The sequence below is a fragment of the Lactuca serriola genome, chromosome 3 (genome assembly GCF_051521515.1).
Source record: "Lactuca serriola cultivar US96UC23 chromosome 3, Lser_US96UC23_V15, whole genome shotgun sequence".
Classification (NCBI taxonomy): domain Eukaryota; kingdom Viridiplantae; phylum Streptophyta; class Magnoliopsida; order Asterales; family Asteraceae; genus Lactuca; species Lactuca serriola.
Window position 1 is genome coordinate 59,052,447 of NC_136410.1, and position 19,523 is coordinate 59,071,969.

Genomic DNA, 19,523 nt, shown 5'->3' on the forward strand with positions numbered 1-19,523 from the left:
CGGGCCTAATTTGGAAGTTGGACCTTATTGGGCCTTGTGATGTTATTTAGGAATTTGGGCTTTTTGGAGCAATGGGTTGGGCCTTCGTTTTGGGCCAAGTAAGAAAAATGGTAAAATGGTCTTTTAGCCTGGATATTGGACAAGTAGCTTGGATTGTTGATTATGGGTTGAGACCCAATTATTAACTGGATATTATTTGATGATGTTAGCGAGGGGATTTTCCGAACCAGTAGACTGAGATTTTATCTAAGAGATTCTACAACTTGAGGTGAGTTTCCTCACTGTGTTTAGCGAGTCGAAGGCACCAATGTCGGCTCATGGTTTGTTATGTTTAGGATGCTAGTTGTATGCATGACTCTTGCATGTGATATGTGTTATAAATTTACCGGGCGGGGCCCGATGACTATCTTGTATGCTATTATCTTTGTGACTATTGCATGTATTTGTATGATTATATGTTTATATGTTAATATGTATACCGGGCGGGGCCCGATGCCAGGCAGGGATTGATGACTGACAGATTTGTTTATTGAGCGGGGCTCGATGCCGGGCGGGGTCCATTATATGTTTTATATGTATGGTATGTAGTATTGTGGGGAAATCACTAAGATTCGTGTTTACGGTTTTCAATTTATGTTTTAGGTACTTCTGGTTCGAAAGAAAAGTGTTCGGGGTGATCGCATTGCACACACCGTACCTTTCTACTTTTTATCCGACTATGATGTATTTGGATGTTTCGATCATACTCTGATATTATCATGGTTTTATGAACATGTTTTGAATGATGGTTTTACTATAATTAAAAAAAAGTTTTTAGCCTTAATTTTTGAGATGTTTCAACATAGATCGTGGAACAACAAATCACATTTCATGTATACATACAGGGAATGCCTTTTGGTTACCTTTTTCCAATAATAGAAGAATATTAGTTGCCACAAGTAACTCGTCTACCCATCATACCTTGGCAATGACACTTCAAATGATTGTATAAAAAACTATAGATGTTATAGATGAACAATAAACACTTTTTTATCTAAACCTAAAACGTTGATCCATATTATTTCCTACAATGCTACGAGAGTGAGCCAAATTATGGTTCAAAAGTATTCCCCATTGGAAGCATTTTCGAGACTTTGATCGACTTACAAAAGGCTAGGATCTCCAACAAGGAAAGCAACCAAACCCACCCCTCCCATATAAAGGAGGGTCACATTGCAAAAACTACAACTATAGTGGTCCATGTGAGAAAACATGAAAGTATGTGGCTGTTAAAAGTATGATTCGGCAAGAATGAACATAACCCGACCCGTTTGTTGAGGAAAGCGGCTGACACAGAAAGGGTTTTACACAGGCGACCGGCGTGGGTTTAGCACAAGCAGTAGACGAGTAGGCAACACGGGAGAGAAAAAGATGAACGGCCAAAACCAGCTAGATAACTAGTTCGAAAGAAATCGATGTGGTAGCTACCCTTGGGCATTAGCCCTAGGATCAGCAGACATGGCGGCGGAACATTTGGAATTGAAAGATGAATCTACAGCGAATCCTTGTTGTAGCGAGGTAATTCATTTGAGTTTTTTGTTTCATATTTGTTCATTTAGTTAATCGTAATCACTCAAGAACTACATTTGATTTCAAGAGTTCAATCGCATTTCTTAGTTCTTGGTTAGCCAGTCCTAAATTATTTTTAAATCTTTGCGATTGTGTACTAATAAATACAATTTGATATCAGTGGAAAGATAGACTGTTAAAAGTGCAACAGAAGTGCAAGAAGACGGAGGATGCTAGGGCCGCGCTTAAGAAGGCAGTCGGGCTTTATGAGCGACAGTTTATATTGATGCAAGATGACGTTCTGAAACTCAAGAAAGGTAAGAATACATTGTTTCTGGACCTCTTTTAGATTTCATCTGCATATTATATTACTTATGCAATCGTAAATGTTATTATGTGAGATAGAAAGGTGTATGTAAACAGTAAACCTAAGAAACTTAACAAGCAGACTAAGGGGTGTATATATATGATCCAAATGGGAGAAATGGAACACCTCATTATGACATTTTAGGGTTGAAACAACAACTTTTGGGATCAGTAATTGATGTTAACTTATTTTGCAGCTTGTGAGAAAGAGAAGCTGCAGACTGACAATGAAAGGAAGAACAGAGAAAAAGAATCAGCTGCACGAGTTTCATTGGAGAATGAGATATCCTTACTGAAGTCTGAGATTTTATCATTGAGTCAAAAAGAAGGTTCAGTACCAGAACATGTGAGTGAAGAACTTACACTTCTCAAAGGGCGTGTTTCTGACAGTGAAAAGGAGATAAATTCCCTACGAGAGCAGCTTCAGAAGGAAACAAGTGTTGCAGCTACCAATAGAAAGAAAGCTGTAGAAGACAAGAAAAAAGCAGACGAGGCATTACAAAGTTCTAAGGTTGAAAAAGACAAGATTGAAAAAGAATTAAGTAAGCTAAAAGCACAGTTGCTTAATTTGGAAACAGAAAAGAAACAGCTAAAGAAGGATCTTCAAAAAGAGAGTGCTAGAGCAGATATGGAGAAGATTAGAGCTGAAGCATTGAAAACTGCAAAGACTGAGGCTGAAGCTGAAATTGAAGTTTTAATGGCTGAGAAGAAGGTTCCATTGGTGGATGAGTTGTCTTCTCCAAAATCTGAGGATATGGATGTAATTACATCCCTTCAAGGGCGTGTATCTGAAATGGAAACAGAAATAACTCGACTTAAAAATCTTCTTGATAATGAGAGAAAACGAGCAGACTCTGAGACAAAGAAAGCTGAAATGGAGAAGAAAAAAGGTAATAAAATGCGAGAAATGTTGAAAACAGAACAAAGTAAAGCTGATGAGCAAAGAAAGTTAGTTGATGTTGAAAAGAAGAAAAGGGAGGAATTTGGACAACAGTGTGAAAGATTAAAGTGTGAGGCAGATGAGGTAAGATCTAAGTTGGTTTTAGAAGGTTCAAAGTTTAAAGAAGCAAACAAGAAACTTGAGGCTGAAAGAAAAAAGTATGTAAAAGAGAAAAAGAAATATGAAGAACAACAAAAGATTGCAGAATTGAATATGAAGAATGCTTTGGAGGAGAAACAGCGTGCAGATCGGATTCATCAGCAGTTAGAAGAGTGTCAACAGAAGTATGTTAAATTGCAGAAAGAGATGGAAGCAAAACAGAAGGAAAAAGATACCAAACAAATGCTAACAATTGGAAGTGAAAAGATTCAAAATGATGTTTCTTCAAGAAACTTAACAAACCCTTCTTGTGTTTTGACTGAAAAAGATATGAAAGGTAAATATGATGAAATGAAACTTTTAAAGAAAAGGCTGAAGCTTGAAAAGGAGAGAGTAAAGCATGCTAATCAAGTGGCTGAGCTTGAAAAGAAGTGTAAAAAAGCAGTTGAAAAAGAGCTTCATCAACTAAAGCTGGAGTTTGCTCGATTTTCAAATCGTGTAGGACTCTGTAGCTGTTATGAAATCTGCAATGCTGGTAAATCTTGTCTGGAACAGGTTAGTTTTTTTTATTTATTTAGTAATTCATAAATCTTGTTATTGAGGTTGAGATACTTTTTTTCTTCATTGCATTGATGCAATATCTTGGATGTACTAAGTGACATTTTTCTTTTTTACAGAATCGAAATGTAAACTCAAAGAGGAAATTTATGCACCCTGAGAGTGGAAAAGAACTTATGAAGCCTAATTCTACAAGATCTCCTGTAGTGTCACTTCCTATATCTGGAACATGTACTGAAGTCACCTCAGGTACTGCTACTAAAATGGACTCTCTCCTTGGAGGCTCTAACAAAAAAAATGTAGACAATTATGCCCTTGTTTCAAGCATGTCATCTTTTTCTGATCGACAGTTGGTGGGCTCACAGGGGAAATGTGTTTTTTCCAACACTAAACCAGATGAAAGTAATAAACTGAATTTCAATCAACAGCTGCCTATTTCAAGGTTGTCTAGTGAGGTTCCTACAACAAGAAATGATGCAGTGGTGGCTGATAATAATGATGTCAAAACTCCTCTTAGACTGAAAAACAAAGATGGAAAAAACAGGAAAAGAAAGCGAACCCTAAATGCAACTGAATCTATTGAGCATTTGTATACAAAAGTAGGTGATGTGGATAAACCCTTGAAAGAAGTTACATTGCAACCTTCTTGTAAGATTATCAAGCAAAAGGAAGATCCAGGAAAAAAAACAGTTGGTGATGAAAACGTTGATTTAATTGCTTTTGAAAATAATGGGGTGGAAGCTACTCGTATGTGTAATGATGATAATCTTGAAAATGGTGGGAAGAATGTTGAGATTTTTAAGAGAATGTTGGATGATGATTATATGAAGTTGCTCAGTTTGGATAGTGAATTTGAGGAGGAAAGATACCGTTTTGCAGTTGAAAGGCCTCTTTCACCTACTCTTCCAAACATCCAGTTAGATGTTCTAGAAGATTCTAGACCTTCTGAAGTTAATTGCACAAATGGGTTGTTGCCAGGTGTCAATGATTCTTGTCAGTATTTTGTTGTATTTCCAGAAATCAAGGACAGTGGCAGCCTTTCCAAGATTTTTCATACAACAGGAACTTTGATGACTCAATGCTGTGTGTCTTCTGAGAGTGATCACATGATTACAAATATAGTTTCTGCTCTTTCTGCTGATGAAATTCTCTCACCCAAGTAAGTTTCTTGGCTTATAAAACATGTGGTTCTATTTTTTGTTTACCATTTTTTCTCTTTTGATTTTCAGGGAAAAGGTCTGTGTGTTCTTCTCATTGTTCTTGAAGAGCCCCTCGAGCATTGCTTTGACTAATGTCAATCATGTCTTAGATGAGAGCTTTTTGAAGACCATAGATATCTTTTCTGGACAAATCAAGAAAGGTATGTGTTATCTTAGCTTCATATTTTCTAGAGTAAATCACACCTTTGGTCCCTGGGTATAGTTGATTTTTGCAATTCTGATCCCATAAAGTTTTCTAGTGCAATTTTTGTCCTTATTTGAGATTCCTGTAATATATTTTTATCCTTATTCCTAGTAAAATGACTATTTTTGGTCCCTGAGTATTTGCCGATTTTTGCAATATTGATCCCAAAAACCACAAAGAAGGACCAAAATCCCAAGAGAGAACTTTTGGGGACCAAAAATGTAACTTACTCTATTTTCTATATATATATATATATATATATATATATATATATATATATATATATAATTCAGTGGTTATTTTCTATGTGCAGTGATGTCTGATGTAGAGACAAGAACCATTTTTGAAAAAGTATGCAATTTAGATGAAGTTATTACTCTAATTCAAGATTTTATAATCAATGAAAGAGTAGTAATCCACACTGATATAAATCCCGAGACACAGTCATTTTCAGACTCCAAAGCCTCATTGCAACAGCTGGTGATTGGATCAGTTTTTTTAGCATCAATTTGTGTAGCTTTTGACCGAATTGACTCCATATGTGAAACATCATACAGCATTTCCCACATCACCACTCCCTCAACTTTAACATTTCTACATATCTTTGGTTACATATGTGGAGAAAAATTACTAGCCCAAGCAGGTGACTACAGTTTAATAATGACTGTAGTAAGTTCATTAGTCACATACCATGAAAAGGAAAACCCATCATCATCATCATCATGCGCCAAGTGTCCGTTTTTAATTGGTGCTGTTTCCATGGAAGAAGTGGCATCGCTTCTCTTGAATAAACTGAAATCAACAACAGTTTGTGATGGTGATTTGTCTGATTTGGGGGATGTTTTGTCACTTTTGGAGTTAATAGCATCTAAGATGGTATGTATATGTATATGTGTATGTATATGTATATGTAGTTTTAACTTTTCATTTAAATATTTATGTTAATTTTATTTTGGATTTGCAGAAGTGGGGTTGGATTTGTGAGAACATTGTTAGTCAGCTGTTGAAGTTGTTGGAAGTGTTTGTAGTTGAAACGCCTTTGACTGCTGTTTTTGTTCTTCTAGGCCAACTCGCAAGGTGAGTTTTAGTTTTTTGACTGTTTTAATTATTTGTTTATTATAATATAATTTTTTTTAATTGGATATTTGTTAATGATACAGACTTGGGATTGATGGTAATGGATTGGAAGATGGTGACGTGGAAAAAATTAGAATGAAATTGAGTGGGTTCATAACCGGGACCACATCAAGGAAAATGAGTTTAAGGGTCCAATTTGCAGCTGTGAATTCTTTATTGGGTACAACGCCTCTGAGTTTTGAAGAAATTTGTGATAAGAATAATAAGAGGTTTGTGAGTTGTTCAAGTGCAATTGATTGCATACAGAAATGGTTTCATTTGTTGAGTGATGAGCAGAAGGCGATGTCTGTTAGGTTGTTTCCTGCTGCTGGTGTTTCATAAAGAGTCTTCTTGTTGAAACTTGAAATTAAACAATTTTGTAGTCATAGTATAGCCGCAATGCAAATTACATTCATGCCCTTGTTGGTGCTTACATGTTTAAAGTTAATGACCTAATTTACTTACTATGGGTGATTCTTTTGGTAATACATAGATTTTTATTGTAAACCAAGAATGGGTCGAACTCTATTAGTTTCACCCATTAACAAATTCATCTTTTGCTCATATTTACATGGTTTCCAACATTTTTGCCTTGACACAGTTACTATTTGAATATTTTTGATTCAACTCACTGTTCAAAACCTACTTAACAACAACCTTTAAGTTCATATTAGTGAAATGAAATTAAAAAAAAAAATTAATATTCAAGAGAGGGATAGAAATGAAATGTATTGATATGTGGGGTTTTATAAAATTTATTCTACTAAAGAGTGTTGACGAAACCCGAATTACAATTCCACTGTGTTTTATGGGATTAAATTTTGAAGGGAAGATCAAAATATGAAATTCCAGTAACATGCAACATTCCAAAAAAAAATGCATTAAACTTATAAAGGGGTGAAACAATGATAACAATTACAATCATAATAAAGTTTTGATTATTAACCCAAAATGTGTGAAACATCTTTCTTTAAAAAAAATGGTAACAATTTATGGTAACACCTACAAGGTTTTGATTATTAATTACCCTCGAATAACACCTACAAGAGGGAACTTTATTCACCAACTGTTTTCTTATGCATATAGACGAATGTTATGTAAAATGTCATATTAGTTGGCGTGACACCAACTATTTCAAAGAGGGGCATCTCATACATGTTTGTTTTGTATGCCACATCCATTAGCATCACAAACGGGAATGCACGCCACATCTTTAATGAAATTCGATGAACAAAAAATAAATCTTGAAGCTCGTATGTTGATGCATCTTCACGACTATAATAAACATAGTCATGTTTATCTAAGAAAGACATAACAACCTATAGTTTTGTCATTTTTCTTATTCTTCTTGAATTTTTGGCTTGCATTATACTATATTGTTGGAAGACTGATAAATTTTCTATATTTTTATATTTTAATATAGATAATATATTTCGTGGTTTCACATGTTTTCTTAACAAATCTTCAACTATTTGAGTTTCACTTTCAGAAAGACGTTTTTGATACGAGTAACCTTCTAAATATAAATAGTTATGTTAGTAGTGGATCTTTTTATTACAATAACGTAACCAAATTCGGTGCACCGTCTTTTAAACCAGTCTAATTGTTCACGAGAATTGAATATTTGAAAATGATGTTTTTTTAGAAACTAATAAACTCATCGATTAATAATTCTACTAATAAACCTAAAACTTTTACCATGTCGGTTTCAAAATTTGATGTGTTACTAATGGAATAACTTCTTTCATTATCACCATCTTGAGGTGCATTGCTAATGTGAATATTGTTACCATAATCAATACATACAAATATGAATATATGATATACATAAACATAAATATCTTAATAGTAATAAATGAACATACCTCATAATTTAATTCATCAAACAATGACAAATATTTAGGCCAACTCATGTTGTTATTTAAAATAAGTTATTTTCCAAAATTAGGTATGATGAAAATGATTTTAAAGAGTCTATTTATAAGAAAAATATTACATTTGTTATGATTAAACATGCTAAATTATTGTCACCATCTTTAAATTGCGCACCGGATAAAAAATATGTTTGAATTGTGTGTCCGCACATTATTATATATTTAAGTTAGATTTATAGTCGGATTATCTTCTATTTTTATCCTTTTTATTTTTAAAATATAATTTATATATTTTAATCTTTTATTTACTTTTATAAAATTATAAAATATTGGAATGTGTAATCAAATAAAATAAAAAAAAATGAATAAGTCATAAATATTATTTTATATGTTACAATAACAATAAACTAAAGGGGAGGAAATTGTAAACATACAATAAACTAAAGGATAGAAATTATAAATATTAATTATAATATTTATATATTTTAATCTTTTATTTACTTTCATAAAATTATAAAATATTGGAATGTGTGATCAAATAAAATAAAAAAAATGAATAAGTCATAAATATTATTTTATATGTTACAATAACAATAAACTAAAGGGAGGAAATTGTAAATATACAATAAACTAAAGGGTAGAAATTATAAATATTAATTATAATAGGTTGACACGCGCTAACAGGGCCAAGGGGCCATGGCCTCCCCGATTTTCAGTCTCATAATACCTGATATAGTGATGGTTCTTTTTATAAATGAATCCAATAATCATTATAATTTGCTCTTTGCTAATTTAGCCCTCTGTTCTGTACTCAGTTTTCAGTTTTATCTGTAATGTTAGTTACAAAATTTGGTTATTAACTAATAAAATCATCCGAAAATCACTGATTAAATCAAAAAAATCATTGATAAAATCAAGAGAGAAGAAACCGTATGATATTAGGAAACTAATTAAGCTAATAAACTATCTCTTCAACTCTATAAAAAAAAAGAAAAATATCTAATATGAGATACAAAATTCTTAACTCAAAGATTTGAGTTTAAGAAAACAATAAAGAACAAGATATTTCGACGTCGGAAAACGTCAAAATCTCACCAGAATAACACCGCCGCCGCCGCCCAACCTCATCTCCCACACCAATGTCTGTCGCCACTTGCCGGACTACTGCTTCTCCGTCGTCGAACTGTAGCTTCTCCGCCTCTTTCTTTTCTCCGTCGTGTGCTCTGCTCGGTGCCGGCAAAATAGTGAATCCTCTTCGATACCCTCTTGACTTCTCGATCTCCTCTCCGTAACGGTGAACAAGTATTCTTTTTCTCCTCAAGTTTCTCTCTCTTTTAACTCTCTTTAGACTTTTACTGTCTTTTTCTTTATTTTGTAAATTGACGGTGAAGTGTAAGATTGTGATACATTAGTATAGTCTAGCCGACAAATTTACTTTATTGATAAAGATAACATTTATTTTTAATTTATTATTTTTGTAGAATCATAATATGCAAAATCCATATGTAAACACTAATATACTTATATATTTTATATATTGTTAGATAGTGGAATTAATAAAAATCATAACATTTGAAAATGCATATGTAAACACTAATAGTAAAAAACGATTATACTCATATTTTTATAAAATATAGTTTCTTGATATAATAGATTTGGCGTATGTTATTTTATTTTAATATTATATATTTTTATTTATTAATTGCTAGTATAATACATATCTAACATGAAAAAACAATGGACCATTATCAGTTATTTAAAAAGAATGTATTAATTTTATTCAAGAACCTGAAAACCCTTATGGATGAAAATGCCATAAATGTGTCCAGTATTTCTCTTGCAACAAGACTTTAAAAATGAAAAAGATCAAACGACTTCAATTTTTAAGTGCGACGGAACAATATTTTGTTAATATTTTTATTGTTTTAAATTCTGATAGGTCATTATTATGAGCTATTTTTTGTCTATATGGTTTGGTTTTGAAGTTTTAATTTCGGCCCCCAATTTATAGTGTTTGTGTTCTGCCTCTGGATTGACATCATTGAAATGAATTTAAAACTATATATAAAATGGTTAAATATAATCATTCAATCTTTGGGAGGTTAAGTCTTGGTAGAAAAATAAAAATGATGTATAGTCAAAAGGTATGATTTAAGTGTGCTAAGGTGACAACGTTTGATTTGAAAAGTAATTAATAATCAAAACTTTATTATGATCGTAATTGTTATCATTTTTTTTTCCAAACAGATGTTTCACTCAAATATAGGTATAGGATGGTGTTGGGTGTGAATAACAACACCTGAAAATAATATATTAAATGAAAATTTTATTTATATTATGAATTATAATATGTTTGGATTTAATATTATGCGGCAGGTATGCTGATTTGAATTTTGACCTATGCATAAGTAAATTTGGGTGTTAGTAACAACCCACAATTCCAGAAAGTGTAGGATCGTCCAAACCCGACAAAAAATCTTAGGATATAACTCTATTAAATATTTAAAAAATGTTTAAATTGAGTTTTTTTTATCAAATACTTTATCTAGCTAAAAATAAAATTTCAAATTTAATGTTTTTATTAAAAATGTTTTTTTTTTCAATTATGTTTTTGGAGTTTTATAAAAATGAAAGAATATTTTTTGTATCCAAATTAATAGAGAAGTTACATGTTTGTTTATGCCACTATATTAGAAAAATATTCTTTTTCAAAATAATTTTGTTAGGAGCTAACATTTTATTTTAAAGGAATTCAAGTTTTTTCTTTTAAAAAACTAAGACATAAATTTTTTGTTCTCCAAACTAAAAATATATCATAGAGGTTTGTTATTTACCTTAAGTTATAGATTCTTGTTAATTTCCATTTTTTAAACCCACCAAACATTTATCTTTTCCTTAAAGACCATCATAATCATAATATCAAAATAATACATTTAATCCATTTATTTCATTGTTCATACCATCAAGAAGATTCACCAAATACTCAAATACATACATATTTAACAATTAATACCCCAACTAACATGACACCTCACATATTCAGAAGCATTTCCAAAATATGTCGCAACTCATTGACAACATTTTCGATTTTCATCCGTTGTGATAGAGAGTCCATGGAGCATGATACTCCAATCTTGATAGTTGAAGACAAACATTCCTCTATTTTCTTTCCATTTTTTAACTTACATTTTGTATCAATAACATCCTCTTGAAGAAAATTCAAAAGATCATGATCAATAACATCGGTTACATGGTCTGGCAACGCCATGTAAGCAAACTTATGAATGTTAAGACCTTCATTAAAGGTGTTGTCTGTCGGCCTTTTCCCTGTCATCGTCTCCAACAATAGTATTCCAAAACTGTAGACATCCCCACTACTTGTCATCTCATTACCGATACCATACTCTGTAACTTATAAGCAATTGCTTTAGAAAAAGGTATTAACATTAACATAATTAATAAATATGAGCACAGTTTAAGGAATACGTGAACTTTACCTGGAGGTGCATACCCAATTGTTCCTCTAATGCCACTTGTGCTATTTTGGTTTGAATTTGTTCCAAGAAATTTAGCTAAACCAAAGTCTCCAACATGAGCCACCATTTCATGATCAAGCAGAATGTTGCTAGGCTTTAGATCACAATGAACGATAGTTGGTAGGCAGTGATTGTGAAGATAATCAAGTGCAGATGCCACATCGATGAGAATATTTATTCTTTGAAGAAGGTTGAGCCTCGATTTAGTCGCACTTGAATGCAACCAATCATGTAAACTCCCATTGGGCATGAACTCATACACTAGAGCTTTGAATTCATTGCCTTGAAAGTCAACGCTTGAACATATATTTATTATCTTCAATAGATTTCGGTGTCGAATATTCCGCCATGCTTCACACTCTGCTATAAAGCTTTTGTGAGCTCCTCGAGTTTGAAGACGTAGAACTTTGACTGCAACAAATTTATCATCATGATCGGTGGTTCCTTTGTAAACAGAGCTGAAGCCACCCTCGCCGATTAAATTATCTTTAGAGAAGCCATTGGTAGCCTTGAGAAGTTGACTGTATGACAATACTTGCATATTGGATTGTGCTTCCGGCGATGATTGACATGGTTGGTCCTTCTTTTTCTTACACCAAACATACACAAAACATAAAACGATGGAAAAGGTGGATGCAATCGGAATGAGTAGTATTATGAACAAAGGAAACCTTTTCTTATGATTTCTATTCATCTTGTTGCATTTGGGCAACCCTAGTTCAGCCAAACCACCACAAAGCTTAGTATTCCCCAAAATAGAGAATGCACTTGAATTGGCAAACACTCCTATCACTGGTACTTCACCCTCAAGATCATTAAATGACAGGTTTACATATTCTAATAAGATAAACCCTTCCAAGAATCGAGGAATTTGACCCGATAAATTATTATGAGAAAGATCGAGTTTTGAAGCTCCTCTCATGGAACTTAATGACGATGGTATCGTGCCTTGAAATAGGTTTCCCTTTAAGGAGAAGAATACAAGGCTAGTGCAACTGCCAAGGCTACTAGGAATGTCACCTGATAAATTATTATCAGACAAATCCAGAGAAGTCAACATCGTGAGTTTCCCAACCTCTATTGGAAGTGACCCAGACAAATTGTTTCGAGAAAGAATTAATGCTATGCTTAGAGTTGAAAGTTGAACAAGTTGTATAGGTATTTTGCCATTGATTTTATTATCATTAAGATACAACTCCGAAAGTTGATGACAATTTCCTATGCTTGATGGAATATACGATTCCAATCTGTTGAAACTTATGTCAAGTGTTATCAACAATGATAAGTTCCCAATAGCATCAGGAATTGGCCCCAAAAATTGGTTTCTAGATAGATCAACAATTTGTAGCTTTTGAAGCTTACCGAAGGTGGAAGGGATTTTTCCTGTGAATCCATTACGTGCTAATACTAAAGTCTCTAAGCCAACTAGATTGCCTATACTTGAAGGAAGATTTCCATATAAATAATTGCCTTCTAAATTCAAAAGACCGAGTTGATCAGAAAGATTACCAATTGTTGTTGGCAGCACTCCTTGAAACTTGCAATTATCAAGACGTAACAGCTCTAATCTAGTGCAATTTCCCAAAGTATCAAGAAACTTCATAGAATCGGCTTCTCCAGATCTAAAGCTGTTAAAAGCTAAGGAGAGAAAATAGATATTTTTTAGTTTTCCAAAGTCTGTAGTCAGCTTCCCGCTAAAATTGTTGTTATTCACTTCAAGAAATGTCAAATTGGACATATTAGATATCGAGGGTGAAAGAGGTCCAGTCAGCAGGTTCCTTGACAACTGAAGGAGCTCAAGATTCGGGAGCATTTCACCTATGGCTGAGGGAAGATCACCAGTAAGCTGATTCCTAGCCAAGGAAAAACGAGTTAGGAGCGAGAGGTTAAAAATGGAATGCGGGATGTTTCCATATAAGTTACAACCACCACAGTAAAATTCTGTTAAGCTTTTCCAATGGCCTAGGGTTTCTGGAATGCTCCCACCCAAGGGATTGTTTCTAGCAGAGAAAACTTTTATCGATGTTATATTCCCCAAGAAAGACGAGAGTCCACCTGTTAAGTTATTATCCTGAACACTAATAGCAGTAAGTTTCGAGAGAAAACCCAACTCTTTGGGAATGCTTCCAACTAGCTTGTTGGAAGCAAGACTAAGCCTTTCAATGTTAGAACAATGAGACAAGTTGGTTGGAATGACTCCTTCGAATTTGTTAATGCCAAGATAGAGGAAATTTAGTCTGGATAGACGACTGAGTTCATTAGGGATCGTTCCTTGAAAGCTATTGTTCATGAGATCAAGCTGACGAAGGAAACTGAGGTTCCCTACATGCGGAGACAATGAGCCTTGAAGCCCTCGCGAATTCAGACTTAGAGAAGTCACTCTTCTATGACGCTTCCCACATGAAACACCCCTCCAATCACAGAAATGAAAGGAAGTGTTCCATGAGCTTAGTGGATCATTGGTGATCATCGACTTGAACTGCAACAACGCCTGATAATCAGTTTCATTACTGCCATGGGAAACAAAGATCATGGTGGTGGTAATCAGAATTGTTACAAGACTAGAAAAGTAGAAGGCTATACGAGACTTCATTTTTGGAAGTTGGAACTTAACTTAGGATTACAAAAAAATTTGGCTTTTAAAATTATACTGATCATTTTTTGCATGTTATCTACTTGACCAAATGTTAAGACAAATGAGGACCCTACGACCCATCAACATCACCAGGCCCTGTGCTTTCAATTTCTTTTTCCAGAACTTCATAGATATATGGTGATGAGAAGTCAAACGGGAAGAGCATCTTAATGGTGTTGGGTGTGGGTGGTTATGGAATTTATTTATGTGGGGCACAACACTTAATTACTTTTCAGAAGGTGGGAGGAGAAGACCAAGTCCATAAAAATTTTACTTCGGCTTTACTAGGACTGTTCACTATTCGGATAAAACCGAATTATCCAATTGGATAATTTGGTTCGGATATTCGGATTTTTGGATTGGTTTACAATAAAACCGAATTATTATTTTGATTTTTTTGGATTGGTTTTGGTTTATAAAATAGAAACCGAATAAACATTTATTATTTATCTATTTATAATATATCTATAGTTTTTTTATTAATTTTGTAATTTATTTTTTCAAATAGGAATGTTTCACCCGATAAAAAAAACATTAATATGCATTTTCACTCAAAAGTTTTATAATCTATAAAATATTTAACTATAATATATATTTTTATTAGTTGTTTATAAATTACAAAACACAACTAAGTAATTTGTTTTTGCTTCTTGTGTAAAGTTTAGTAATATTATAATTATTTGTCATTTTAAAATGTTTTGGTTTTTGAAAACCGAATTCTAAAAACCGATCCAACCGAATTGTAATTGGATCAGATCGGATTGGATTTAAATTTAGTTTGGACTATTCGGATCCATGTTTTGAAAACCGAAATCAATTTGGATTCACTTGATTGGATCGGATCAAACCGATCCATCCAAACGAACACCCCTAGGCTTTACAACTTGTTTACGCATTATACATCATCTTTGAAATCACTGTCCCACAAAAACAAATAATGTCTGGTTCAAAAACATATACACTTAGATCGACACAGATCAAAATGAGCCATATTTCTAAATACTATTCTTGAAACGGTGTTTACCATAAAAATTCAAACGTTTATTAATCGGTTTGGCTATTTGGGCTTGAATTGGACAGCCCCAAAAAAACGGGCTGGTCTTAGACCAGTTGTGGCCTTGTGGGTCGGTCATGGACCCAAATTGGATACCTGGTTTCTTTGTTCAACTTTAACTCTTTAAGCTCAATATTTTTCAGTTGCAATAAAACTCGTAATTTATGATCGCTTATTGTTTTGTCAAATTTAATCAGTAGAGTGAAAAACAAGTTTCTTACTTGTATTTTTTGATAAATAGGCTGCTTACATGGCTTGGTCAAAATAATAATATTGTCGAAATTATGTTGAGGGTTAGGAGCCACAAATCGAGATAAACAAGAAAAAACATCTTTTTGAAAGTGATCAATAGAAAGGAAGTCAATTTGGTTAAGGCAATTGCTGTTTGAATAATAATCATTTATATATAAATCTATCAGCCAGATGATAATTTATATTGTAGTCTAGCTATTAGCTATATGGTTTTAAATAGCAATCGGGATTTTGATGTTGGTTATGGAACTAATATAGCAATTCTTGATTTAATTTACTGAATTACAACTAAGCTATTTTAGATGCATGGGCAAATTACATTTTCCACTTTACTACTGATACATATGTTCTTCCCTCCCTTAATGAAGTGGAATACTTTGTTCATTTCTAAAAAAGTTATATGGGTCTATACTCCTCTTAACTTGAGCCAATCTTTTAAAATTTCCCTTAAAGTATTTCTCACCCCATTTACGAGCTTCAGAGTAAGTCGTGTTTGCATGTGGGTTTGTTCCGAGGTCAAGATCTCGATAATTAAGGTACGCACTTCTCGGGTGTTTTGAGACATGAGGTTCCATGTACCTATACAACGCCCTAAGCCAATGTATATGCTCGTTTGATGCCCGAACACCATTCACTTCCCATTTCACCAAATATTGTATGTTGTACAAATTCCCTTCTCTATGTGGGAATGGAATACGAGATTCTGGGATCTCACTCATCTGTCCACCATACGGATCCATTATCAAGAACACAAGTTTTTGTTGAAGGAACTTTTTCCGTATTCTTTCAAATACATGTTTTGGTATAGTTTTCGTCACAAAATCGGATTTTGCCTTGAAGTAGCTTACGTAAGGGTCAGTTTCATTTCCAAGTAACACCTCCAAAGGTTCCCCACTCGTGAATCCTGCAAAGTAGAGAACCGACTCTATCCAACTCATTTCGGTACAATCTTCTGGTTCTAACCCTAGTTCCGGGAAGCTTTCGTCCATTAACGGGATTAGATCTTTGACTTCTCCCAAGAACAACGAGTTAAACAACGCTTGAACGGATGTATTCTTATCATCGTGTATATATTGTATAATTACTCTAATGAAAAGTTCATCTTGAACCTTATGCGCAACATGTTGCCATCGATGGACAATTTCGGTATTTTGTCGATTCATGCTTTTGTGAACGTTGAACACCGTAACTTTTGGCGGAACCCTAACGAGTTTGATTTTCCATGAGATAATAACACCAAAGCTCGCTCCTCCACCACCTCTAATTGCCCAAAAAAGATCTTCACCCATTGTTTCCCGATTAATGAGCCGCCCTTTCGCGTCTATTAAGTAAGCGTCGATGATGTGATCGGCCGCTAGGCCGTATTTCCTCACCATGGCACCGAACCCTCCACCGCTAAAGTGGCCACCAACACCGACACTTGGACATATCCCCGCCGGGAATCCGTGAGTTTGACTTTTCTTTGCGATGTGGTAGTAAAGCTCCCCGAGTGTGGCCCCCGATTGGACCCATGCAGTTTCATGCTTAATGTCGATGGTAATTGAACGAAGGTTTCTCATGTCAATAATGATAAAAGGTGTTTTGCAAATGTATGAAAGGCCTTCATAGTCATGGCCACCGCTTCGGATCCTGACTTGGAGTCCTTGTTCTCGGCTACAAAGAATAGCTGCACGTATCTCAGCTTCGTTTTCTGGTGTGACAATTCCAACTGGTCTTTTAGATGCAGTTGAATTAGAGCACCTAGGATTGTGTTGAGAAGACACTAGGGATGAGTACATTGGCATGTCTTGTGTGTACACGTATCTTGAGGTTGTAGCAAACGGGACAAAGGATTTATTCATACAAGAAAGAAATGTTTTGCGGGTTGCAATTGCATCGATAGGTATTGTAGATCCAATTGCAACCAAGAAAACATAAGTTACTACTAGAGGGAGATGGGCCATAACTTTTGCTAAGGTTTACTTTGTTGGTGTTCTTCTAAGTGGTTACTTATAGGATAATGACGATGAAATTATAGGGTTAGAATAATTGCAGGCAAGCATTTGTCATCAACAATAAGGGGTACGATAATTACAATGCAAAGAAATGACCACTTCCCTCTTATTTAAAGGTATAAATGCAAGAGATGTCATCTTTGATAGTGCTTATATACTGTACTATAACGATTAATGTAAGATTCTCTTTTAGACATAAATACTATCCTATGAAAAATTAACCTATGTCTCTTGAAACTGAAAAAACAATGTTAAAAGATGTATTTGGAAAATATAACTTGCCAAGACGAAATGTAATGAAGCAAAAAAAAAAATTTCTTAAAAATTCATTTGGTTCTCAATTCAAATGGTGTTCGACTGTCTGTTCAAGTTCTTCAATCAAATAATTGTGGATTTTGGAACTAACAAATATCCAATTAAGTATGATTTTTGTTTTTTATAATCCTTTACAAACATCTTTTTATTTTATATGTTATACTAGAGAATCTCTCTTGTTCGGCAACACTTTATTTTTTATGCTTGTGTACGTCGCATTAGGTGATTTTATTGCATTAGTTTTTATGTTTAGACAAAAATGCAAAAATGATCACTATGATATGCATTTTTTCAGGAAACGTACAAATCACTAAATAAGAACAAAATAATCCACTAAATTGAAATGACTAAACAAAATAATCCACTAAATTGAAATGACTAAATGGCCCCTGTTTGATTTCTTTTTGATTTTTTTAAATAAATAAGAACAAAATAATCCACTAAGAACACCTGAAATCATCATTCAAGAACATCTTTATCTTCATCACGATTGAGAACAAAATAACCATTGGTTCCTGAAATTAGCAAGAACACCTGCAACTCGAACACAGATCCAAATCAAGGTTCTCTGAGCATCAAGATTAAAAAGACATTAAAGTTTGGTAATACCAAATCATTGCTGGAGAAGCTCACAGATTAATGAGAATCATCAACATAGCTGCATAAAGATTATGACTGTAAGTAGACTGGATCCAAGGTGTGGACTAATTACTTAATACAGAGGGATATTGCAAAGTAATTCGACAGATTTAAAATCTCTAACATACAGTTACAAATTGATATGCAGTGGCTTTACAACTCAAATATATAGATTCGAGATTAAGAATTTCACAAAAAGGATTTACTAACAAAACGAAAGAACTAAAATCAATATGTGAGAATTGAATCGATTAAAACAATTATCTGATTGACAAACCTAATAGACTTCAGAGTAGTGTATGAATTAGTAAGAAATCGATTACTAACCTTATAGATTTTCCTTGTCAACGTTGTATGAACACAAGCACACAAAAGTATTACCAGAGCCGGATTAGCGCTTGGCCGCGGAAGCGAGGGATTGGCATTCCAAGATACAAAATTGGTTGAAAGTGAAGGCGCATTAATCTCGGTGACCAAAATTAACCTAAAACCCTAAACCCTTAAATCGATCACAAAATTAACGATTCTAATCAAATTTACAGTCGATGCTTAACGGATTATGGAGCATTGCTTATCGAATTGCAAGTGATTACTAATGAAAAGAATAAGAGTGATGCACAGAGTTATCGCTCAGACAGATGGAACACGAATGTTGATTGCATCTTTATATAATCAGAAAGAATGATTCTATGATTTTTCTGGCACGACGTTGTTGGAGAATGGAGGAGACAGCAGAGAAAGAACAATGTACCAGGAGTTTGTGTTTGAAGCTTCAACGAAGGAGCCGACAAACTCGTTTGATGGTTCCAGGAATGGGTGGAAGACCTTTTTTTTTTTTTTTTTTTTTTTTTTTTTTTTTTTTTTTTTTTTTTTTTTTTTAATATATTCCATATATATATTATCTTGTAAGAATTTAGTAGGTATATAATCTTATAAATATTAAAGAAAATTAAAAAAAAAAAAAAAAACTGACCAATAGCATGAAGGGAAAGAGTGTTCCCGCAGTGTTCCCGCAGCTTTTTTCCCTCACCTTTCCCTCACCCACGAAGTGGTGTGCAGGAGTGAGGGAAGCTTCCCTCACCCCTTTCCCGCACCCACTCTGTGCAGTCTAAAAACACATTTGTGCTTTCTGGTATGCATATAGTTTGAGAGAGAACACCTATATTTTAATTTAATAAAATATTAATTTAAAT

The 19,523-nt window shown here is 33.8% G+C and overlaps 3 protein-coding genes across 6 annotated transcripts; 1 reads left to right on the top strand and 2 right to left on the bottom strand.

Annotated features, from left to right (window-relative positions):
- Positions 1-1,293: 1,293 nt before the first annotated feature.
- On the top strand, positions 1,294-6,580 carry MEE22 (maternal effect embryo arrest 22). Its single transcript, XM_079030314.1, has 8 exons — positions 1,294-1,557; positions 1,730-1,865; positions 2,112-3,508; positions 3,631-4,670; positions 4,741-4,871; positions 5,229-5,791; positions 5,880-5,992; positions 6,076-6,580. The coding sequence occupies exons 1-8, from the start codon at positions 1,498-1,500 to the stop codon at positions 6,371-6,373; spliced, it is 3,738 nt and encodes a 1,245-aa protein (XP_078886440.1). The 5' UTR covers positions 1,294-1,497; the 3' UTR covers positions 6,374-6,580.
- Positions 6,581-10,824: 4,244 nt separating this feature from the next.
- Positions 10,825-14,158, bottom strand: LOC145092382 (uncharacterized). The gene is made up of 2 exons (XM_079030315.1): positions 11,403-14,158; positions 10,825-11,310 (listed from the first exon to the last, which is right to left on the bottom strand). The coding sequence occupies exons 1-2, from the start codon at positions 14,032-14,034 to the stop codon at positions 10,937-10,939; spliced, it is 3,006 nt and encodes a 1,001-aa protein (XP_078886441.1). The 5' UTR covers positions 14,035-14,158; the 3' UTR covers positions 10,825-10,936.
- A 1,465-nt stretch (positions 14,159-15,623) lies between these two features.
- LOC145092384 (berberine bridge enzyme-like 22) lies at positions 15,624-19,151 on the bottom strand. 4 transcript variants are annotated; one of them, XM_079030318.1, is made up of 3 exons: positions 18,658-19,151; positions 18,301-18,349; positions 15,624-18,225 (listed from the first exon to the last, which is right to left on the bottom strand). In XM_079030318.1, the coding sequence occupies exon 3, from the start codon at positions 17,323-17,325 to the stop codon at positions 15,742-15,744; it is 1,584 nt and encodes a 527-aa protein (XP_078886444.1). In that variant the 5' UTR covers positions 17,326-18,225; positions 18,301-18,349; positions 18,658-19,151; the 3' UTR covers positions 15,624-15,741. The 4 variants fall into 4 exon arrangements, with proteins under 4 accessions (XP_078886444.1, XP_078886445.1, XP_078886443.1 ...); XM_079030319.1 differs by lacking the exon at positions 18,301-18,349; XM_079030317.1 differs by having other exon boundaries at positions 18,301-19,151.
- Positions 19,152-19,523: the final 372 nt, after the last annotated feature.